The sequence below is a fragment of the Carcharhinus amblyrhynchos genome, chromosome 4 (genome assembly GCF_965287045.1).
Source record: "Carcharhinus amblyrhynchos chromosome 4, sCarAmb.v2.hapA, whole genome shotgun sequence".
Taxonomy (NCBI): Eukaryota; Metazoa; Chordata; class Chondrichthyes; order Carcharhiniformes; family Carcharhinidae; genus Carcharhinus; species Carcharhinus amblyrhynchos.
The window spans coordinates 1044899-1063977 of record NC_137327.1 but is presented as its reverse complement, the minus strand read 5'-3'; the positions used below and the strand labels follow the sequence as shown (position 1 = coordinate 1063977).

Genomic DNA, 19079 nt, shown 5'->3' with positions numbered 1-19079 from the left:
TAACGTCAAAAATTGTTGAAAGAAGGCTATGGCAGGCGAGAACCTAGAAACAGTCATTATCTCTAAAGTAGTAGTGTTGGACAAGCTAATGGGGCTAAAGGTAGACAATCTCCTGGTCCTGATGGAATGCATTCCAGGGTACTGAAAGAGAGGGCAGGGGAAATAGCAAACGTGCTCATAATAATTTACCAAAATTTGCTGGACTCTGGGGCAGTTCCGGCAGATTGGAAAACAGCAAATATGACGTCACTGTTTAAAAAAGGTGGTAGACAAAAGGCAGGTATCTATAAAAGCAAATTACTGCAGATGTTGGAATCTGAAACCAAAAGAGAAAATGCTGGAAAATCTCAGCATGTCTGGCAGCATCTGTAAGGAGAGAAAAGAGCTGATGTTGGGCTTTGACAAAGGATCATCTGGACTCGAAACGTCAGCTCTTTTCTCTCCTTACAGATGCTGCCAGACTAGCTGAGATTTTCTAGCATTTGTTCTTTTGATAGCGGGCAGCTAGGCCGGTTAGCTTAACTTCTATAATGGGGAAAATGCTTGAATCTGTCATCAAGGAAGAAATTGTGAGCCATCTGGATAGAAATTGTCCCATTGGGCAGATGCAGGATGGTTTCATGAAGGGCAGGTCATGTTCTACCAATTTACTGGTATTCTTTGAAACATTCATTGTTCAATATTACTACAGGGAATAATGGAGGGGCATGTGATGTGCTGTTTCTGTACGATGTGGGAGCTGGTGGACCCCAGGGTCCTTCCCAGTGACCATGTCTGCAGTAAGTGCAGGTTGCTGGAGGAGCTCCAGCTCAAAGTAGATGAGCTGGCCTCTGAGCTACAGACGCTGAGGCTCATCGGGGGAGGGAGGATGCCATTGATAATGGGGTGCAAGAGACATCCACCCTCCCTAGACTGGCTAACTCTAAGGGTCAGGAACAGGAGGGGGCTGCTGAGAGGAGGAAGGAGGGTGGGGACCAAATGCCTCAACCTCTCAATCTGCATAACAGGTTTGAGGTTCTTGTTTCCAGTGTGGACGAGAACGAGGGCTGTGAGGTTGGTGAGCAAACTGCACGCGGTACAGTGATGCAGACACAGGACATAGGCAAAGAGAAGGTGAAAAGGAACGTAGTAGTAATTGGGGATAGTGTGGTTAAGGGTATTGACACTGTCCTTTGTCACAATGACAAAGTGCACAGAAGGGTGTGTTGTCTGCCTGGTGCTCGGGTCCAGGATGTCGCATCTGGGCTGCAGAGGAACCTGGAGTGGGAGGGTGAGAATCCGGTCGTTGTAGTACATGTGGGTGCCAACGACGTAGGCAAAATGCGAACTGAGGATCTGGGGAGGGAGTATGAAAAGCTGGGAATGGAATTAAAAAGTAGAACCGACAAGGTGGTTATCTCCGGACTACTGCCTGAACCATGTGCAGACGGGCGTAGGGTTGATAAGATTAAGGAAGTGAATGGGTGGCTCAGGGATTGGTGTGGGAGGAATGGGTTTGAATTTATGGGACATTGGCACCAGTACTGGAGTAGGTGGGACCTGTTCAGGTGGGATGGGGTTGGTCTAAACCGTGCTGGGACCAGAGTCCTGGCGAATTGTGTAGATAGGACTGTAGATAGGGCTTTAAACTAAATGGGGGGTTGGGGGTGGGGGGGGGGGTGAAATTACAGGATCTAAAGTAAAGGAGAGGGTACAGGTAAGGGAAGAGGCCAAGGATGTCCCAATAATAAAGGGAGTAGGGGGCGTGAGTATGGTTGGTGGCGTTTGGGCAAATAGGGTCTAGGTGAAGGCTGGGATGAAGGCACTTTATCTGAATGCACGAAGCATTCGGAATAAAATGAATGAGCTGGTGGCGCAGATCAGCACAAATGGATATGATCTGGTGGCCATTACAAGAGACGTGGTTGCAAGGTGACAGGGACTGGGAGCTGAATGTCCAGGGGTATCAAGTGTTTAGGAAGGACAGGCGGGAGGAAAAAGGGGGAGGCGTAGCTCTGCTGATTAAGGATAGCATCAGGGTGGTTGTAAGGGATGATATAGGAGCCAAAGAGCAGAAAGTGGAATCGTTGTGGGTGGAGATTAGGAACAGCAAAGGGAGGAAGACGCTGGTGGGTGTCGTTTATAGGCCCCCAAATAATGATCTGGAGGTGGGGCGGGCTGTTAACGTGCAAATAAATGCGGCGTGCAGGAATGGAACATAAGAACATAAGAACATAAGAAATAGGAGCAGGAGTAGGCCATCTGGCCCTTCGAGCCTGCCCCGCCATTCAATAAGATCATGGCTGATCTGTCGTGGCTCAGTTCCACTTTCCCGCCCTCTCCCCATAACCCTTAATCCCCTCTCTTATCAAAAACCCATCAACCCGCTTCTTAAAAATATTTAGCGAGGCAGCCTCCACCACTTCAACGGGCAGAGAATTCCAGAGATTCACCACCCTTTGAGTGAAGTTGTTCCTCCTCAACTCCGTTCTGAACCGCCCCCCCTTTATCTTGAGGCTGTGCCCCCTAGTCCTACTGTCTTTTTTGAGCGGGAAGAGTCTTTCCACCTCTATCCTATCCATCCCATTCATCATCTTATACGTCTCAATGAGATCTCCCCTCATTCTTCTAAACTCTAACGAGTACAAGCCTAGTTTACTCAGCCTCTCCTCATAGCTCAACAGCGATAATTATGGGGGATTTCAATCTACATATTGATTGGTCGACCCATGTTGGACACAGTGGGCTTGAGGAAGAGTTCTTGGAATGCTGCCGGGATAGTTTCCTTGAACAGTGTGTGTTGGAGCCGACGAGGGAGCAAGCTATCTTGGATCTGGTGTTATGTAATGAGGCGGGTAGAATTAGGGACCTTGTGGTGAAGGATCCTCTTGGGAAGAGTGATCATTGTATGGTGGAGTTTCTGATGCAGATGGAGGAGGAGAAAGTGGGTTCCCGGACATGTGTCCTTTGTTTGAACAGAGGGGAGTACGGTAGGATGAGAGAGGAATTGGCGAATGTTGATTAGGGGAGCGCGTTGGAAGGTAGGTCTGCTGAGGAACAGTGGAAGATCTTTAAGGAGATCTTTCTTGGTGCTCAGCAGAAATTTATTCCGATGGTTAAAAAGGATCGTAGGAGGAGAGATAATCAGCCGTGGATAACGAAGGAGGTAAAGGAAAGTGTTAAATTAACAGCGGATGCGTTTAGAGTAGCTAAGAGTAGTGGGCGAGAAGAGGATTGGGAGAGGTTTAAATGTCAACAAAGAATGACAAAGAAGTTGATAAAGAAGGGTAGGATAAACTATGAAGCTGGGCTAGCGCTTAATATAAAAAAGGATAGTAAGAGTTTTTATAAATATATAAAAAGGAAGAGGCTGACTAGGGTGAACGTTGGACCCTTAGAGGATGAGAGGGGGGCCTTAGTGGTAGGGGATGTGGAAATGGCTGAGGCCTTGAATAACGTTTTTGTTTCTGTCTTCACGGAGGAGGACGTGAATAATTTGCCGGGTGTTAGCGATGGAAAGATGGTAGGAGTGGAGGGCCTGAATGACATTATTGTTACTAGAGAGGCGGTGCTCGACAGACTGGAGGGACTGATTGTGGACAAGTCCCCAGGACCGGATGGAATGCATCCAAGGGTTCTGAAAGAAATGGCGGAGGTGATAGTGGATGCCTTGGTGATTATTTTCCAAACGTCGCTGGATTCCGGGGAAGTGCTGGAAGATTGGAAAACGGCTAATGTTACGCCATTGTTTAAGAAGGGTGGCAGGCAAAACGCAGGGAATTATAGGCCTGTTAGTTTAACGTCTGTTGTAGGTAAAATGTTAGAATCTGTGATCAAGGAGAAAATAGCGAGGCATCTTGAGGAGAATTGTTTGATAGAGCAGACGCAGCATGGTTTTGTTAAGGGGAAGTCGTGTCTGATGAATTTATTGGAGCTCTATGAGGATGTGTCTAGGGCGGTGGATAGAGGAGAACCGGTGGATGTGGTGTTTCTTGATTTTCAGAAGGTGTTTGATAAGGTGCCTCACAAGAGATTATTACAGAAGGTCAGGGGACATGGAGTTGGGGGTAGGGTGTTAGCATGGATAGAGGATTGGCTGTCAAATAGGAGGCAGAGAGTGGGGGTCAATGGGTGCTATTCGGATTGGCAGTTGGTGACTAGTGGAGTGCCCCAGGGGTTGGTGCTGGGGCCTCAGCTATTTACCATTTATATAGATGATCTGGAGGAGGGAATGGAGTGTATGGTGTCGAAATTTGCTGATGACACCAAAATTGGTGGAACGGCAAATTGTGCGGAGGGTGTGGAGAGTCTGCAGAAGGATCTAGATAGGCTGGGCGAATGGGCCAGGAACTGGCAAATGGAATTTAATGTTGGCAAGTGTGAAGTTGTCCACTTTGGTAGGAATAATGGTAGGAAGGACTATTACTTACATGGCGAAAAACTGCAGCATGCGACGGTGCAGAGGGACCTCGGGGTCCTTGTGCATGAGTCACAAAAACCCAGCCTGCAGGTGCAGCAGGTGGTCAGGAAGGCGAATGGGATGCTGGCCTTCATAGCGAGGGGGATTGAATATAAAAGTAGGGAGGTCTTGCTGCAACTGTACAGGGCACTGGTGAGGCCGCAGCTGGAGTACTGTGTGCAGTTTTGGTTGCCGTACTTGTGCAAGGATATTTTGGCCTTGGAGGGAGTGCAGAGGAGGTTTACTAGGCTGATACCGGAGTTGAGGGGGTTGGACTATGAGGAGAGGCTGAATAAACTAGGCTTGTACTCGTTAGAGTTTAGAAGAATGAGGGGAGATCTCATTGAGACATATAAGATGATGAATGGGATGGATAGGATAGAGGTGGAGAGGCTCTTCCCACTCAGAAAGAACAGTAGGACTAGGGGGCACAGCCTCAAGATAAAGGGGGGACAGTTTAGAATGGAGTTGAGGAGGAACTTCTTCACTCAAAGGGTGGTGAATATCTGGAATTCTCTCCCCGTTGAAGTGGTGGAGGCTGCTTCGCTAAATATATTTAAGACGCGGGTTGATGGGTTTTGATAAGCGAGGGTATTAAGGGTTATGGGGAGAAAGTGGGAATGTGGAACTGAGCCACGACAGATCAGCCATGATCTTATTGAATGGTGGGGCAGGCTCGAAGGGCTAGATGGCCTACTCCTGCTCCTATTTCTTATGTTTCTTATTACATGCACAGTATACAACAGGGAACTGGTGGATGTGGTGTGTCTGGATTTCCAGAAGGTATTCGACAAGGTGCCAAACAAAAGGCTGCTGCATAAGATAAAGGTGTATGGCTATCTGTTTCAGTATTAGCATGGATAGGGGATTGGTTAACTAACAGAAAGCAAAGAGTGGGGATAAATAGGTGTTTTTCTGGTTGGCGATCAGTGACTAGAGATGTGCCTCTGGGATCAGTGTGTTTGGACTGCTATTGTTTACCATTTATGTAGATGATTTGGAGTTGGGGACCAAGTGTAGCGTGTCAAAATTTGCAGTTGACACTAAGATGAATGGCAGAATAAAGCGTGTAGAGGATGCTAAAAGTCTGCAAAGGGATATAGATAGTCTGAGTGAGTAGGCAAGGGTCTGGCAGATGGAGTAAATGTTGGTAAATGTGAGGTCATCCATTTTGGTAGGAACAACAGCAAAATGGACTGTTATTTAAATGGTGAAACAATTGCAGCATGCTGCTGTACAGAGGGACCTGGGTGTCCTTGTGCAGGAATCTCAAGGAGTTGGTTTGCAGGTAATTAAGAAGGCAAATGGATTTTTGTCTTCATTGCTGGAGGGATGGAGTTTAAAAACAGCAAGATTATGTTGCCGCTATAGAAGGTGCTGGTGAGGCCACACCTGGAGTACTGTGTACAGTTTTGGTCTCCTTACTTGAGAAAAGATATACTGGCTTGGGAGGGGGTGCAGAGGATGTTCATTAGGTTGATTCTGGAGTTGAGAGGATTGGCTTATGTTGGAGTGTTGGAGAGACTGAGTAGACTGGGGTTGTACTCATTGGAATTCAGAAGAATGAGGGAGATCTTATAGAAACACAAAAGATTATGAAGAGAATAGATAAGATAGAAGCAGGGAAGTTATTTCCACTGGTGGATGAAACTAGAACTAGGGGGCATAGCCTCAACATGAGGGGAGCTGATTTAGGACTGAGTTGAGGAGGAATTTCTGCACACAAAGGATTGTGAGTCTGTGGAACTCATTGAATGTTTTTTAAGGTAAAGATAGATTTTTGAACAGTAAAGAAATTGAGGGTTATGGTGAGCGGTCGGGTAAGTGGAGCTGAGTCCATGAAAAGATCAATCATGATCTTATTGAATGGCGGAGCAGGCTCGAGGGGCCAGATGGCTGATTCGTGCTCCTAGTTCTTATGTTCTTGTGTATGTGGCTCAGTGTCAGACTTTGTTTTCTAATGTTCCTGTGAAGCACCTTGGGATATTCCCAGACGCCTTCTGAATATAAGTTGTTGATTAAGATAATTGATAAAAGAACAAGCGTGCAGTGAATTATACTATGGAATGCACTGCCTGAAAAGATGGTGGAGGCAGTTTCCATGGTAACATTCAGAAGGGAATTGGATAAATGCTTAAAGGAAAAATCTGAAATGCGCAATGGAGAAAGAACAGGGTGGAATGGAACTTATAAAAGTTCAAAGAGCTGGCATAGATATAATCAGTTAGATGGCTGTCCTCAGTGCATTATGCCTTTATGAATCCAGGTATTATAACTTTAGTTTAAAGAGTGACTGAGTGTTTTCTATTAAATTGGTGAATGTTTACAGTGAGGAGCAGAAGGGATGATGTATATTGGCCTTTTGTTGCTGCTCTAACTCACCCTAATGTGGGAAGTCATGTGGGGCGGTGGGATCACCAGGATGAAAGAGAACCTCTCAGCCGTATTCAATTAATTCAGGTTTCTTCACTGCAATACTGAGCACTGGAGTGTGGAAGACTTATCCTGTCAACAATGGTTAGAAAATACATTTGTCAAAAGAAGGTTGATGCCTCTAGAGGAAATAAGACTTTGGCTAATTTCAAAAAGCTGCTTACTTTTATTTGTGGCTTACAGGAGGTGGGAATGGGTGTTGTGTGAGTTGTATTCAGAAGGAAGTAAGTCGGACAGCATCCGAGTCAGGCTTGAAATTCAGGGGCCCTTTTCATTAGGACTGAGAAGGTTAGGCTTGTGAGAGAAATGTTTAATCTTCAGAGGGATTTTGATAAAATGAATCAGAAAACAATTTCCACTGCTCAGTGATTGGGTAACTGGAGAACATAAATTTAAAGGAGATGGAAGGCAAAAAGAGAATCACAGGAAGATTTATTAGTTTGTGGAACATTTGGCGGGTGAATAATCCACTGTAGTACTGAAGACTTGTGCTCCAGAACTAGCCACGCCCCAGCCAAGATGTCACATTACAGCTGCAGCACTGGTATGTACCCAGCAATGTGGAAAACTGCCCAGGTATGTCCTGCACACAAAAAGCAGAACAAATCCAACCAGCCAAATTACTGCCTCATCAGCCTACTTTTAATCATTACCAATGTGGTGGAAGGTGTTATCAGTAGTGTTACCAAGCAATATTTACTCAGCAGTAAACTGCTCTCTGATGATCAGTTTCTGTCAGGACCACTCAGCTCCTGATCTCATTACAGCATTGGTGTTAACATGGATAAAAGAACTGAACTCCAGAAGTGAAGTTAGAGTAGCTGCGCCAAACATGAAGGCAGCATTTTTGAGTGTGGCATTAAGGAGCCTTATCAAAACTGGCTTCAATAGGAATCGGAGCGAGGGAAAACATATACCTGGCACAGAGGAAGATGCTTATGGTTGTTGAGGTCAGCCCCAGGATGTCATGGAATCTCTACAGTGCAGAGGAGACCATTCAGCCCATTGGGTCTGCACCAATTCTCTGTCAGAGTATTCAGGCCCTATCTCCATAATCCGGCATATTTCCCATGGCTAATCCAAAGACATAGAGAATGTGATGAACCGGTGAGATGACAATAATCTCTCCCTCAATGACAATAAAACAAAGGAGATAGTCATTGACTTAGAAAGAATAGTGGAGGACATGCCCTTGTCTATATCAATGGGGACGAAGTAGAAATGGTTGACAGCTTCAAGTTTTTATGTGTCCAGATTGCCAACACCTGTCCTGGTCCCTCCATGCGGATACCATAGTTAAGAAAGCCCACAAATGCCTCTACTTTCTCAGGAGACTAAGGAAATTTGGCATGTCCATAACGACTCACCAATCTTTACAGATGCATCATAGAAAGCACTCTTTCTTGTTGTATCACAGCTTGGTATGCCTCTTGCTCTGTTCGAGACTGCAAAAACCTACAATGGGTCATGAACAAAGCTCTGTCCACCACTAAAACCCCCCCATTGATGCTGTCTACACCTCCTGCTGCCTTGGAAAAGACGTCAGCATCATCAAGGACCTCACGCACCCCAGGAATATACTCTCTTCCACCTTCTTCCGTCAGGAAAAAGATCTAAAAGTCTAAGGCCATATACCAACCAACCCAAGAACAGCTTCTCCCCTGCTACCATCAGACTTTTGAATGGACCTATCTCACATTAAGTTGATCTTTCTCTACGCCCTAGCTATGACTGTACCCTACATTCTGCACTCCTTTCCTTCTCTATGTATAGTATGCTTTGTATAGCACGCAAGAGACATTACTTTTCACAGTATAGTAATACATGTGACAATAATAAATCCAACCAATAACCTACAAATCTTGGGACTCTAAGAGGCAATTTAGCATAGCCAATGCACTTAACTTGCATATCTTTGGACTGTGGGAGGAAACTGGAGCACCCGGACGAAACCCACGCAGACACAGGGAGAACGTGCAAACTTAATACGGACAGTCACCAAAGGCTGGAATTGAACCCAGTCGGGTTCCTGGAGCTGTAAGGCAGGAGTGCTAACAGCTGTGCTGCTCTGTAGAAGTTACTCATTGTTAGTTTTCTAGGCCCCAACCATCTTCAGCTGCTTCATCAATGACCTTCCTTCCATTATAAGGTCAGAAGTCATAGAGCCGTAAAACGCAGAAAAGGCCCTTTGAGTCTGCACTGACAATCGCTAGCACTAACGTCATGCTATTCCCATTTTCCATTACTTGTCCCATAACATTGAATGTTACCATGTTTCGGGTGTTCGTCCAAATACTTTTTAAAGTTTGTAAGGCTTCTGGCCTCCCTTATCTTTCCAGGCAAGATGAGCAATAAGTACTAGTCTAGCCACTAACACTCACAGCTAGTAAATTAATTTTTAAAAATGGAGAAAGAGCAAGACGATAGGACTAAAGGCCGACCTCTTTCAAAGAACTAGTCCAGGACTGGTGGGCTGAATGAGCTCTTTTTGTGCTGTAGGGTCATGGCTCTCAATCTCAGGAAGGTTTATTAAAAGGATGTTGCTGTCCAGCCTCTGACAAGCTAGAGAATGCTGCAGATGGACAATAGTGTCACAGTTTGGAAGAAATGGGTGCATACTGGAAAAAAATTAAAAATGTAAGTCTTCAGTTTCTTTTGCTTTTCATATCGTTTTTAATTAGCCTAATTCCACCCATAGCACCAGTGCCATCTTTACTCTCACTGAACTCATGCATATGTTGAAAAGGTTGGGAGTAATAGAAAAGGTAAAGATGAGTCCGTATTGTCTTCTCTCATCTGCAGTCAATTCTTTGGCTGCAACATTGGGAGCCTGTTTACTATTAAACTCCCTAATGGTATGATGCCCTAACACCTCTTTGTTTATTGTAATCTGAGTGAATTATTTGTCTGAACTGTACTGACAGATGTGACTTTTCCCAAGTGCGGAACACAAAACTGTTATTCAGAGCTTTTTCTGAAGAGACATGCTTAACACGAAGTGCATTGAGTGCAGTTTTAGGGAGCCTTAGTGATTAACTGAACCTGTAACAGCACAATTTTAACTTCAATCTCTTCAGTCAGCATGTTAGAAATGGCAGCCAGCTCCTGTGATCACACTGTGGGTAGCTGTGGTGCCTTGTGGGGTGGTACAACCTGCTGACACTCACTTCTGCTCTAATTGGCCATTTGAGTGAGGTACCAGAGACTGTGAATTCATAAGAACATAAGAAATAGGAGCAGGAGTAGGCCATCTAGCTCTTCGAGCCTGCCCCGCCATTCAATAAGATCATGGCTGATCTGTCGTGGCTCAGTTCCACATTCCCGCCCTCTCCCCATAACCCTTAATCCCCTCTCTTATCAAGAACCCATCAACCCCCGTCTTAAAAATATTTAGTGAGGTAGCCTCCACCACTTCAACGGGCAGAGAATTCCAGAGATTCACCACCCTTTGAGTGAAGAAGTTCCTCCTCAACTCTGTTCTAAACCGCCCCCCCCTTTATCTTGAGGCTGTGCCCCCTAATCCTACTGTCTTTTTTGAGCGGGAAGAGTCTTTCCACCTCTATCCTATCCATCCCATTCATCATCTCATACGTCTCAATGAGATCTCCCCTCATTCTTCTAAACTCTAACGAGTACAAGCCCAGTTTATTCAGCCTCTCCTCATAGCTCAACCCCCTCAACTCCGGTATCAGCCTAGTAAACCTCCTCTGCACTCCCTCCAAGGCCAAAATATCTTTGCGCAGGTGCGGCGCCCAAAACTGCACACAGTACTCCAGCTGCGGCCTCACCAATGCCCTATACAGCTGCAGCAAGACCTCCCTACTTTTATATTCAATCCCCCTCGCTATGAAGGCCAGCATCCCATTCGCCTTCCTGACCACCTGCTGCACCTGCAAGCTGGGTTTTTGCGACTCATGCACAAGGACCCCGAGGTCCCTCTGCACCGTCGCCTGCTGCAGTTTTTCGCCACGTAAGTAATAATCCTTCCTACCATTATTCCTACCAAAGTGGACCACCTCGCACTTGCCAACATTAAATTCCATTTGCCATTTCCTGGCCCATTCGCCCAGCCTATCTAGATCCTTCTGCAGACTCTCCACACCCTCCGCACAATTTGCCGTTTCACCAATCTTGGTGTCATCAGCAAATTTTGACACCCTACACTCGGTTCCCTCCTCCAGATCATCTATATAAATGGTAAATAGCTGAGGCCCCAGCACCGACCCCTGGGGCACTCCACTAGTCACCATCCACCAATCCGAATAGCACCCATTGACCCCCACTCTCTGCTTCCTATTTGACAACTAATCCTCTATCCACGCTAACACCCTTCCCCCAACTCCATGTCCCCTGACCTTCTGCAATAATCTCCTGTGAGGTACCTTGTCAAATGCCTTCTGAAAATCCAGAAAGACCACATCCACCGGCTCTCCTCTATCCACCGCCCTAGACACATCCTCATAGAACTCCAGTAAATTTGTCAGACACGACTTCCCTTTAACGAAACCGTGCTGCATCTGCTCTATCAAGCAATTCCTCTCAAGATGCCTCGCTATTTCCTCCTTGATGACGGATTCTAACATTTTACCTACAACAGACGTTAAACTAACCGGCCTATAATTCCCTGCCTTTTGCCTGGCACTCTTCTTAAACAACGGCGTAACATTAGCCGCTTTCCAATCTTCTGGCACTTCCCCGGAATCCAGCGACGTCTGGAAAATAACCACCAAGGCATCCACTATCACCTCCGCCATTCCTTTCAGAACCCTCGGATGCATTCCATCTGGTCCTGGCGACTTGTCCACAATCAGCCCCTCCAGTCTGTCGAGCACCTCCTCTCTAGTAACAGTAATGTCATTAAGACCCTCCAGTCCTACCATCTTTCCATCGCTAACACCCGGCAAATTATTCACGTCCTCCTCCGTGAAGACAGAAACAAAAAAGTTATTCAGGACCTCAGCCATATCCCCATCCCCTACCACTAAGTCTCCCTTCCCATCCTCTAAGGGACCAACGTTCACCCTAGCCAGCCTCTTCCTTTTTATATATTTATGAAAACTCTTGCTATCCTTTTTTATATTAAGCGCTAGCCCAGCTTCATAGTTTCTCCTACCCTTCTTTATCAACTTCTTTGTCAATCTTTGTTGACATTTAAACCTCTCCCAATCCTCTTCTCGCCCACTACTCTTAGCTACTCTAAACGCCTCCGCTTTTAATTTAAAATTTAATTTCACTGCAGTCTGATTGGTACAGAAGGAAAAAAATATTTTTTTTCAAGTGTTAGTAGTTCTCCAGAAAAATTTAGATTGTTGTAATAATATGAGAGTTTTTGGTTTCTCGGTGTGGTGTAGTTACCTATTGCTCCTCTTCCATGTTCTGTGATGTTTCCTTTCTTCACTTCTATGGCTCTCCAGTTTTGCTGAACTCCTGACCAGCTACTCATTCGTGTTATTTGGCACATTGTGTCTCTTTTTCATCTCATTTTTTTTGGTTCATTGTGTTTCAGAATTATTTCATTTGAATCTGTATTGTTTTCCCTGCATTTCTCTGTAAAACACCTTGCACTGTTTATGCTGCTCAAGATATTGAAGTTGTGAATACGACTTTGTTAATCTACCTTTAACTTGCATCCTGTCCAATTGAATGGCAGGGTATGATATTTTAGCTGTTACTATTGGAAAGATAGAGAAAATTAAATTGCCAAATTATGTTTTAAATGTATTTATTTTCCAAGGTTTGGGATTACCTGCTGAAAACTGAAGTTCCACGGATCAACGTATTCATGGCTGTGCCCACTATATATGCCAAACTCATCGCCTATCATACCAAGCACTTCACACACAGCCACGCAAAGGACTTCATATACAGTGTGTGCCGTAACAACATCAGGTAAAAAGAATAATCTCAGTCATTAGGAATAGGATTTTGGTTTAATAACCCTTGCCCAAAACCAGTAGGAAGTCTCAAAACATCAGGTTAAAGTCAGACAGGTTTATTTGGAAACATGAGCATTCGGAACGTTGCTCCTTCATCAGGTGAGTCCAGGACTCAGCCAATTCACTTCACTGTTTCCTTTGTTCAGCCATAGGACCGTAGTTTTAGATCAGACTTCCTCACCTTCCGTCCTAATGAAGGTTCTATCATGTTATGGTCATTGTTCTCTGAAGGATCCCACACAACAAGATTATTAATTAACCCCTTCTCACTGCATAATACCAGACCTAGGACAGCATGTTCCCTATTTGGATCTATGACATACTGGTCTAAAAAAATCTTATGCGCACTCCAGGAATTAATCTGCCACCATATTGTTGCCAATTTGATTCGCCCAGTCAATATATTTAGCGAATACAAAGCCCCTTTGCCAAAATGTTTCTTTCTGTGTTGCGTGTGAATAGACCTCCACTGAGTCACTGTAGTTAAGAAAGAGATATTATAGTTAAGAAAGCCCACCAATGCCTCCACTTCCTCAGAAGGCTAAGGAAATTTGGCATGTCAGCTACTTCTACAGATGCACCATAGAAAGCATTCTTTCTGATTGTATAGAACATAGAACACTACAGCACAAACAGGCCCTTCGGCCCACAAGTTGCGCCGATCACATCCATACCTACCAAGCTATAGAACTATCTGTAACTCCCAATCCCATTAAATCCCACGTACTCATCCAGAAGTCTTTTAAAAGACCCCAGCGAGTTTGCCTCTACCACCACCGACGGCAGCCGATTCCACTCACTCACCACCTTCTGAGTGAAAAACTTAGCCCTAACATCTCCTCTGTACCTGCTCCCCAGCACCTCAAACCTGTATCCTCTCGTAGCGACCATTTCAGCCCTGGGAAATAGCCTCCGAGAATCCACCCTATCTATTCCTCTCAACATTTTATAAACCTCTATCAGGTCGCCTCTCAACCTTCGTCTCTCCAGGGAGAAGAGACCTAGCTCCCTCAACCTATCTTCATAAGGCATGCCTCCCAATCCAGACAACATCCTTGTAAATCTCCTCTGCACCGTCTCAATGGCTTCCACATCCTTCCTGTAGTGAGGCGACCAGAACTGCGCACAGTACTCCAAGTGGGGTCTGACAAGGGTTTTATAAAGTTGCAGCATTACCTCCCGACTCCTAAACTCAATCCCTCAATTAATGAAGGCCAGTACACCACATGCCTTCTTGACCACATCCTCCACCTGCGAGGCCGATTTAAGAGTCCTATGGACCCAGACCGCAAGATCCTTCTGCACTTCAACACTGCTAAGACACCTGCCCTTGATATTGTATTCCTTCATCCCATTGGTCCTGCCAAAATGGACCACTACACATTTATCCATGTTGAAGTCCATCTACCACTTCTCCACCCAGTCTTGCATCCTATCTATGTCTCGCTGCAACTTCTGACATCCCTCCAGACTATCCACAACATCACCAACCTTCATATCGTCGGCGAACTTACTAACCCATCCCTCCACTTCCTCATCCAGGTCGTTTATGAAAATGACAAACAGCAAGGGTCCTAGAACAGATCTCTGGGGCACTCCACTGGTGACCGACCTCCATGCAGAAAAAGACCCATCTACAACCACTCTCTGCCTTCTGCAGGCAAGCCAGTTCTGGATCCACAAGGCCAAAGCCCCTTGGATACCATGCTCTTTCACCTTCTCAAGAAGTCTTGCATGGGGGACCTTATCAAACGTCTTGCTGAAGTTCAAGTAAACCACGTCTACTGCTCTTCCTTTGTCAGTGTGTTCAGTCACATTTTCAAAGAACTCAGCTAGGCTCGTAAGGCACGACCTGCCCTTGACAAAGCCGTGCTGACTATTCCTGATCATTCTAAACTTCTCCAAATGCTCATAAATCTTATCCCTCAGAATCCTCTCCATCAACTTACCAACTACTGAGGTCAGACTCACCGGTCGGTAATTTCCCGGTCTATACTTGTTCCCTTTCTTGAAAATAGGAACCACATCCGCAATCCTCCAATCCTGCGGAACCTCTCCCGTCTCCATCGACGATGCAAAGATCATCTCCAGGGGCTCTGCAATCACTTCCCTCACCTCCCACAGTAACCTGGGGTATATCCCATCCGGTCCCGGCGACTTAACTATATTGATAGAATTTAAAAGTTCCAACACATCCTCTTTCTTAACGTCCACATACTCAATCTTTTCAGTCTGCCGCAAACCTGTAGCACAACCTCCCAGATCACTTTTCACCGTGAATACTGAGACATAAGAACATAAGAAATAGGAGCAGGAGTAGGCCATCTAGCCTTTCGAGCCTGCCCCGCCATTCAATAAGATCATGGCTGATCTGACGTGGCTCAGTTCCACTTTCCCGCCTTCTCCCCATAACCCTTAATCTCCTTGCCTATCAAAAACCTATCTCCCCGCGTCTTAAATATATTTAGCGAGGCAGCCTCCACCACTTCAACGGGCAGAGAATTCCAGAGATTCACCACCCTTTGAGTGAAGAAGTTCCTCCTCAACTCCGTTCTAAACTGCACCCCCCCTTATCTTGAGGCTGTGCCCTCTAGTCCTACTGTCCTTTCTGAGCGGGAAGAGTCTCTCCACCTCTATCCTATCCATCCCACTCGTCATCTTATACGTCTCAATGAGATCTCCCCTCATTCTTCTAAACTCTAACGAGTACAAGCCTAGTTTATTCAGCCTCTCCTCATAGCTCAACCCCCTCAACTCCGGTATCAGCCTAGTGAACCTCCTCTGCACTCCCTCCAAGGCCAAAATATCCTTGCGTAAGTGCGGCAACCAAAACTGCACACAGTACTCCAGCTGCGGCCTCACCAGTGCCCTGTACAGTTGCAGCAAGACCTCCCTACTTTTATATTCAATCCCCCTCGCTATGAAGGCCAGCATCCCATTCGCCTTCCTGACCACCCACTGCACCTGCAGGCTGGGTTTTTGCGACTCATGCACAAGGACCCCAAGGTCCCTCTGCACTGTCGCATGCTGCAGTTTTTCGCCATGTAAGTAGTAGTCCTTCCTACTATTATTCCTACCTAAGTGGACAACTTCACACTTGCCAACATTAAATTCCATTTGCTAGTTCCTGGCCCATTCGCCCAGCCTATCTAGATCCCTCTGCAGACTTTCCACACCCTCCGCACAATTTGCCTTCCACCAATTTTGGTGTCATCAGCAAATTTCGACACCATACACTCCATTCCCTCCTCCAGATCATCTATATAAATGGTAAATAGCTGAGGCCCCAGCACCGACCCCTGGGGCACTCCACTAGTCACCAACCGCCAATCCGAATAGCACCCATTGACCCCCACTCTCTGCCTCCTATTAGACAGCCAATCCCCTATCCACGCTAACACCTTGCCCCCAACTCCATGCCCCCTAACCTTCTGTAACAACCTCTTGTGCGGCATCTTATCAAACACCTTCTGAAAATCAAGAAACACCACATCCACCGGTTCTCCTCTATCCACCGCACTAGACACATCCTCATAGAATTCCAATAAATTCGTCAGACACGACTTCCCCTTAACGAAACCGTGCTGCGTCTGCTCTATCAAACAATTCTTCTCAAGGTGCCTCGCTATTTACATAAGAACATAAGAACATAAGAAATAGGAGCAGGAGTAGGCCATCTAGCCCTTCGAGCCTGCCCCGCCATTCAATAAGATCATGGCTGATCTGTTGTGGCTCAGTTCCACTTTCCCGCCCTCTCCCCATAACCCTTAATCCCCTTCTTTGACAGATTCAAGCATTTTTCCTACAACAGACATTAAACTAACCGGCCTATAATTCCCTGCCTTTTGCCTGCTACCCTTCTTAAACAACGGCATAACATTAGCCATTTTCCAATCTTCCGGCACTTCCCCGGAATCCAGCGAGGTTTGGAAAATAATCATCAAGGCATCCACTATCACCTCCGCCATTTCTTTCAGAAGGCTTGTAGAGATAAAGTACTCATTAAGCACCTCTGCCATTTCTTCCGGTTCTACACAGACTTTTCCCCCTTCACCTTTTATAGGCCCTATCCCATCACTTCTCATCCTTTTACTCTTCACATATTTGTAGAACGCCTTGGGATTCTCCTTAATCTTACCCGCCAAGGCCTTCTCGTGACCCCTTCTGGCTCTCCTAATTTCCTTTTTAAGCTCCTTTCTACAAGCCTTATACTCCTCTAGATCCTTAACATCTCCTAGCTCTCTGAACCTTTTGTACACCTTTCTTTTCTTACTGACTAGGTTCATCTCAACCTTCATGCACCATGGTTCCCGTGACCTACCAAAACCTCCTTGTCTCATTGGAATGTTGTCGTGCAGAGCTCCAGTCAAACATTCCTTGAAAATCCGCCACCTTCCTTCAGTACATTTCCCCAAGAACACCACCTTCCAGTTTACTCGTCCAATTATCTGCCTGATGTCTTCATATTTCCCCTTACTCCAGATAAACACCTTCCTAGCCTGCCTGATCCTATCTCTTTCCAATGTTATCGTGAAGGAGATAGAATTATGATCTCCATCCCCGAGATGCTCTCCCATCGAGAGATCCGTCACCTGTCCTGGTTCATTAGCCAGCACCAGGTCAAGAACAGCCTCTCCTCTCATAGGCTTATCCATGTACTGTGTCAGGAAACCCTCCTGAACACACCTAACAAACTCCTCCCCATCCAAACCCCTTACCCTAGGGATATTCCAGTCGATGTTTGGAAAGCTAAAGTCTCCCATCACGACAACTCTGTAATTACTACATCTCTCTCGGATCTGTTTTCTTTTCTGCACCTCAACATCCCTGTCACTATGGGGCGGCCTATAGAAAACACCCAGCAAAGTTATCGACCCTTTGCTGTTCCTAACTTCTTTGTATCACAGCTTTGTATGGCTCCTGCTCTGCCCAAGACTGCAAAGAGCTGCAAAAGGTCATGAATGTAGCCCAATCCATCATGCAAACTAACTTCCCATCCACTGACTCTGTCTACACCTCCCGCTGCCTCAGCAAAGCAGCCAGCATAATTAAGGGCCTCATGCATCCCAGACATTCACTCTTCCACCTTCTTCTGTCGAGAAAAAGGTACAAAAGTCTGAGGTCACATACCAACTGACTCAAGAATTGCTTCTTCCCTGCTGCTGTCTGACTTTTGGATGGAGCTACCCCGCATTAAGTTGATCTTTCTCTACACCCTAGCTATGACTGGAACACTACATTCTGCACTGTCTTGTTTCCTTCTCTATGAACGGTATACTTTGTGTAGCTTGCAAGAAACAACATTTTTCACTGTATGTTAATACATGTGACAATAATAAATCAAATCAGTGAGTCTGTGGATTGGATACCCTTCTATGATATGGTGCCCTTTACTCTTCCCCACAGGCACACTGGGCACCAATACTAATGCCTCATCTGTAGAGATTGGCTAAGCAGGGGCCACGACTGATCCTTTTTTTTCATTAATTTTTGGGACGTGGGTTTTGCTGGCTAGCCAGCTTTATTGCCCGAGGGCAATGGAGAGTCAACCGTATTGCTGGGGTTCTGGAGTCACACGTAGGCCAGACCAAATAAGGACAGCAGATTTCCTTCCCTAAGGGACATTAGCGAACCAGATGGATTTTTCTGACGGTTGGCAAGGATTTCATGGTCATCAGTAGATTCTTAATTCCTAATTTTTTTCTTTATTATTGATTTCAAATTTCCGCCATCTGCTGTGACAGTATGTGAACCTAGGTCCCCAGAACATTAGCTAAGTTTCTGGATTAATAGCCTAGCGATAATACTGCTAGACCATTGCCTCCTGAACCTGTTGAGGGTGGACCACTTTTTCCTCGAAAGGTTGAAACCAGACAGCTGTCAGATTGGGTTTGATTTGATATCAGTTACTAATTTGTTTTGTCCAATGATTCCCGGCGGGGGGGGAGCATTGCAAACCTTTTTCTATCATTTTGTGGGTTTGCAATTCAGTGGATATGTGGAGGAATGATGGTTGCCGGGACAGGAAGCCATGGGAGTGGTGTTGTACGTACTGTTCCAGTGCTGATACACATGGTAGCATTCAGCTGGGTGTCAAGTGTGTGTGTGTGTGTGTATACATACCTGCAGACTAATTTCCAATTCCACTGTATGTTTTCATCCAATCTGAAAAACAGTCATTCATCACAAATCTCCATTTCTATCCCTCAGCCAATTTTGTATCCATGCTGTTAGCCTTTTATCTCATGGCCATTAGAGAGTTATTGTGGTAA

General features: G+C 45.7%; 1 protein-coding gene across 7 annotated transcripts in view; it reads left to right on the top strand.

The window, feature by feature from the left end:
• The window catches only part of acsf3 (acyl-CoA synthetase family member 3), a 101534-nt gene that overhangs the window by 45778 nt on the left and 36677 nt on the right, over positions 1-19079 (top strand). For 6 of the 7 annotated variants that reach the window (XR_013886448.1, XM_080186615.1, XM_080186614.1 and 3 more), the window contains exon 4: positions 12606-12760. Coding sequence is in view for 6 of the 7 variants with exons in the window: in XM_080186615.1 (XP_080042741.1) it covers positions 12606-12760 (155 nt within the window). In the remaining variant the exon portion in view is untranslated. Of the gene's footprint in view, positions 1-9375; positions 9509-12605; positions 12761-19079 lie in introns of those variants that run through there. The other variant, XM_080186616.1, reaches the window with a different exon arrangement.